Source organism: Dryobates pubescens, chromosome 24 (genome assembly GCF_014839835.1).
Source record: "Dryobates pubescens isolate bDryPub1 chromosome 24, bDryPub1.pri, whole genome shotgun sequence".
Taxonomy (NCBI): domain Eukaryota; kingdom Metazoa; phylum Chordata; class Aves; order Piciformes; family Picidae; genus Dryobates; species Dryobates pubescens.
In genome coordinates, this window is record NC_071635.1 from 14,706,767 (window position 1) to 14,712,137 (window position 5,371).

The 5,371-nt window shown below is 42.9% G+C and overlaps 1 protein-coding gene across 1 annotated transcript; it reads left to right on the forward strand.

Annotated features, from left to right (window-relative positions):
• Nucleotides 1-265: 265 nt before the first annotated feature.
• On the forward strand, nt 266-4,078 carry LSM6 (LSM6 homolog, U6 small nuclear RNA and mRNA degradation associated). Its single transcript, XM_009896744.2, has 3 exons — nt 266-399; nt 2,351-2,464; nt 3,940-4,078. Exons 1-3 carry the CDS (start codon nt 306-308, stop codon nt 3,972-3,974), a joined length of 243 nt encoding a protein of 80 aa, XP_009895046.2. The 5' UTR covers nt 266-305; the 3' UTR covers nt 3,975-4,078.
• Nucleotides 4,079-5,371: the final 1,293 nt, after the last annotated feature.

Here is a 5,371-nt window from a genome sequence, read left to right on the forward strand (position 1 = left end):
TTATAGAGAAGATGAGACATTTGGCTCCACTGGAAGTTTACAGGATGCCCAGCATGGCAAGCAAGGATGCAAAAGTCACAAAAATGCCAAAGGGAAAGTGTGATGCTGTGGCTCTAGGAGCTCTGTATCTCCACCTCTCCCCTTAAAGTTTTATTTTCATCTCCTTCAATATTTTCTCCTACAGTAAGTATTAAGCATCAGGGGACTGCCTGTCTCTGCTGGGCATTTACAGACCATATGTGAGCATGTTGCTTATCCAAATGTTTTCTCTCGCTTCTCTTCCCAGCTTACCAGAAAAGATCAAGATGAGTCTACGGAAGCAAACCCCTAGTGACTTTCTAAAACAAATCATTGGAAGACCAGTTGTTGTAAAACTAAATTCTGGAGTAGATTATCGAGGTAAGTTTGCCATCTGTCTCTCACACTGAGTGAAGTTACTGTTTTCTGCAGAGGTTTGACCCACATTTGTAAAAGCCAGACATCAAAAAAGCATCCCAGGCTCTTGTTGCAGGTCTAAATCCTCTGTAGGCTGTACTGCTAATTTTATGTCTGTACCTCTACCCTCTGAGCCACAATGCACACAAATGTGGCCAAGTACAAATGTTGATGTGTAACTGCAAAATGCCTGCACTGGCTGCCAAGTGCTGTGCACATCCAAGGGAGGAAGCCCTGGGAAAGTAATGTGATGAATTAATATGTATGATTGCTACATGTGGAGATGGAGATGTACAGTAAAGCCTACAGGTAAAACTCTAGCCAAGATGAGCAGTGACAGTGTTTAATGCCATTAGTGGCCTGAGAGTAAACACAAAGCAAAGGATGGAAGAGAATGAAACAACCATGACTGTACTCTAGGAACAAAACCATACTGCATTTATAGCCTGCTGAGTGTTAGCTTAAAAAGTCCACACAGTCCAATCTTAATTCTGGACAAACCTTCTGTTTTGTTTTGTTTTTTGTTTTCTACCATTATGTGGTTACTGGAGTCAAAAAAAACAACACCATCAACAAAATGAGTTCTGACTTCTGCTTGGCTTGGGTTTTTTTTGAGCCATCAGTAACACTTGGTGAGCAGTCAGTTTTTCCCTATTTGTGTGGAAACAGAGGAAATTAAAATGTAAAGGAAAACAGTAATCCTCCAACCACTGCAAGCTGGCAGGAGAGCTTGAGTTCCTAATTACTTAGTGGAAGACATTACAGTAACACTGTGAAAAATAAGAACTTGGCTCACAGGAGGATTCTCAGACTGGAGTGTTCTCCCCAGCCAGTACTCTGTATTTTGTGTTTTAATGGCAGGTAAATAAATCAGGTGGGTTTTTTTTAAGGCAAAAGTTCTTCTAGCAGCACTGCCTGTGTGTGCAGGAATGAGGTCAGGAAAACACACATGCAAGCTGGAGGTAATTAGTAACAGCTTTTTGCACGTTGTTTTCTGTGCAGGGTTAGCAAATCAGATGGCATTCCCTGAGCAGCTCTTTACATCTGTTAAGCCCACATTCAGTTCCATCCAGGAAGAGTCTGTTGGTCGGCTGGGTTACATTTGTAGGTGGCCCTGGTCCTGATTTTAAGGGTGGGAGTAGATGGCAAGCAGTGATTTTAGAGTGGAAAAATGCCATCATGCCCAGCACGTAGGAAGTACTGAGTGAACAAGGTACAGCCTTCACAGGGGCTATAAAAAGTGAGACATAAATACCTGTCTAAAATCAGCACTGCTCAATGCATCTTTTCCTGATCAAAAGAACAGCTAATGTTAAAAATGACAGAGGTTTTTTTGCCTTGGGTTGCATTAATTAAACAGCCTCACTTTATTTCTGTGGGAGGGTCTCAGTGCCATTTGAAAACCCCTTGCCTGGTGAAAATGGTGTAGTATTTTGGTATATGAGAACAGGGACTTGCAGCCAATGTTCTAGATCTGTAGGCATGAAGATAGATATGAAAAGGGTTGGTTTTCAGCTGCATCCTTCATAAGTTTTGACAAAAGCTCCATATGCATAGCCTTGTCCTTAGGTTATCCAGTGACACTTAGCTTCACAGGCTGTTCTCAGGTGTGTGGTTTAAAACATAAGCGAGACAGGACAGCTTAAACTTTCCAAGTGCAAACTGTCAATCTGTTGAAGGTCATACCTTAACCTATTTTCCCCTCTGCTGATAAAGCTGTCACTAGGGTGCCTGGAGTTCTTGATCCCAGCTTATTTCTTTGAAGAATACTCTAATCTTCCACTCACCTGGCTAAGCTTGCACTTCTGGGTTGTTGTGAAGATGATTGTTTTCAGTATTGTTCAAACACAATGCAGTTTTGTTTAGTTTAAAACAAGTTCAAGCTGATTCACTTTTGAACTGTCACTGTCCTCAGGTGTCCTGGCTTGCCTGGATGGGTATATGAATATTGCTCTGGAACAGACAGAAGAGTATGTAAATGGACAGCTAAAGAACAAGTATGGGGATGCATTCATCCGAGGGAATAATGGTAACTCCTCCTCCTCCTCCTCCTTATCTTGCTGCTCACTAGGAGATTGTGTTGTGATGTTTACTTTTGCTGAGGTGTAAGGAAGCTACCTGTGAGAATATTAGTTTTAGGCTTTCTTGGAAAGCTTTACACATTTACTCTTTACAGTTTCACTTTTAAATATCTGTGCTTTTCTGCAGTCCTGTGGCCCTTTCTGCATCTGAACTCCAAAGTTCATTTAGAGAAGCATGTTGCTCTTTTCTAACCTTCCTCAGAGCTTATTTTCTGTTATTTGACAGGTTTAGGCTTTGGCACTTGCTGCTTCTGCTCCACAGAATTTTCTGTGCTTTGCTAGACAAACAACTATGTAAGTTTATGAAACACTGCAGGTACCGATGACACTAATATTTTCTTGTGGTACATGCAGTGGTACAGACCTGAAGGAATGCTGTTCATTTAGTACTGGAGGCTGTTTTCATCTTTGTGAGTAAAGATTTTGCCACCAGTCAAGACAAATCACTTGTGCTTTGCTATTGAGCCTTTGAATATAGGTGGATTTTAGTGCGCTTCAAGGACAGTCCCAGGCTCCTGAAGTCACTCTGTGGTATCACTTAGGCTGTAATAGCAGGACAAGCCAGGGAGAAGAATGTCTAAAAATAGGAAAAGGTCACAAGTCAGATGTGAGGAGACTTGTAGAGAAGGTAAACTTCCAAGTTACTTTGGAAGAAGATGGAGGACAGGAATGATGGAGGGAATAAAGCTGAACGGAATCCCGTGTTACAAGGAGTCACAGAGAATATGGCAGCAGCGTGAAAGTGTTCTGGGAGGAGAAATAATCCTTGAATGAAGCCAAATGCTTTTGGCAAGGAGTTTGGAGTATTATGTTAAGGAGTGCAGCAATACTGCAGCTGGAGAATCAATTATGAGAATAAGAATCTATTATAAAAGTGAAATAGATAAGAAGCAGGAGGCTGAAGAACAGGCTGGGCAGAGAACGTAAGACACCTCAGGTTTAGGAGCACAGTGCAGTTTCATGTGCATGGATCTGCTCTGGGAACATCACCAGCCAAGCAGGTGGAAGTTGTCTGCTGCTTCAGAGGTAATCATTAGCTTTGCCTCAACTGCTTGTGATTTCCAGCTTTTGCTGAAAGATCATAGTGGTAATGGCTGACACCTGGAATTCTGCTGCTTAGAAACACTCATGTTCCCCTCAGTAATGCTGCAGGGTAGCTGGCTTTGTTCTCCCTCTGCTCAGCCTGCATCTGCTGGAGTGTAGTTTGGCTGTGAATAATAAAAACTGAAACCAAAGTAAATTTGTGTAAACTCAATAGTGGTTCTTGAAACCTGGGCTTAAAAGTTTCCTGACTTTGTTGATACTGAAAGGCATTCATTGCACTCCTATTCTACAAGCCATGGCAATAAGATGTTTGAAATGAGCAGACTTCTGCACATTGTTTGCCAGGGCCCTCTTATGTGCTGCTTTCTCCTTTCCACAGTGTTGTACATCAGCACGCAGAAGAGGAGGATGTGAAGATGCCAGGAGGAGGCTGTTTTGTACTTGGGAACCTCTTTGAAGTGCTGAGCCCTATTTGATTTGTAGTTACTAACCCACAGGTGGAATACACAAGTGTTTAAGTATATATATATTATTGTTTTTTCAAATAAATGTAAACCAGTGTAAACTTCCTGAATGTTTTTTGTTTCAAAATGCTGCTCTGTTCCACTGCACAGCCCAAAAGTAAAAGAGAAGCATGTAAGAGTGCTGCAAGAACAACTCAAAGCAGCAGCTCCTTTCATGAAGCTAGCAGTTGTGGAAATACTGCTTGGGAGGTAAGATCACAGCATTGTATTGATGGCAAAACAATAGCTCAGCTGATGCTGGGAAGGGAAATGCTAATGTTTTGGTGACAATGGTGACAGTGACCTGTCCCCTTTGGAAAGCACAGGGGCAGCTTTAAATGCCCACCTAGTAAGGGTCATCAGGTAAAAAGTTCAGCTGTCCAAAAAATCTTGAATTGCAGATGTGACAGTGACACTTCAACAATTAGAGGGGGGACAAGAGATGAATCCAATGGAAAAGCCCTAAGGGTGAACATAAAGCTTGGTGCCAGCTGAGGAAGTCAGTCAGAGGTGAGAAGCTCTCAGCTGGCATGCCAACATAGCCAGGAACTGCTTCACCTCCTGCCCCTGTGCCACTCAGCTTGCAGCTCCCTTTTCCTGCATCTCTACCAAACACAATGGTCTTCTTCAATAAAAGGTAGCTTTAACTACTAGAAAACAGACTGGGAATCTAAAACCTTTTCTACACCTGTCTTATATACCCACTTCAGACAGCTCACCAGGATCAGAACATGCTAGGAAGTTTGGCTTTAAAGGTATATACACTGATGACCACTCACTCAGTTTGACAATTTGGTGCCTCCTGGTTCAAAGGGAATCTAACACAAACTACTCTGACCACTATTTACTTGAGTTCTTTCTGTCTTTTCCATGATATAACCACAAAACAGCTACCTAGAGCCCTCCTGGGTAGGGCTTGCCCTGTAAGTGCTAAGGCTTTTGTACAGCTCTGAAAATCAGCTGTGCCCCACAGCTGCAGGTTCCAGCTTTGGTGGTCACAGTAGTCAAGAAAGTGTGACAGTGATGGCCTTTGACTGGCTAACTGATGGTACCAAAGCAATGCCTGATCTTTAATATTCTAATCCATGCCTGTGGCTGGCTCCAGCCCCATGTCAGTTTTGAAAGCAAACAGACTGTGGGGCCAGCAGTTCCAAAGCCTCGGCTCCCTGTGCCAAACTGTCCTCCAAGGCTGAGAATCAGGTGGGAGAAAGCTTTTCCTGAGCTGCTGTATTGATCCTGACCATGGGACCCCTAAATGTTTAGGACTCAGTGATCCAAACAGCAGCTTTGGGCTGGGCTCCATGCCCA

Coding starts and splice junctions, on each gene's coding strand:
- LSM6 (XM_009896744.2), top strand. CDS start 306: ATGAGTCTACGGAAGCAAACCCCTAGTGACTTTCTAAAACAAATCATT. Junction 400..2,350: donor TTCTGGAGTAGATTATCGAG/GTAAGTTTGCCA, acceptor CACTGTCCTCAG/GTGTCCTGGCTTGCCTGGAT. Junction 2,465..3,939: donor ATTCATCCGAGGGAATAATG/GTAACTCCTCCT, acceptor TCCTTTCCACAG/TGTTGTACATCAGCACGCAG.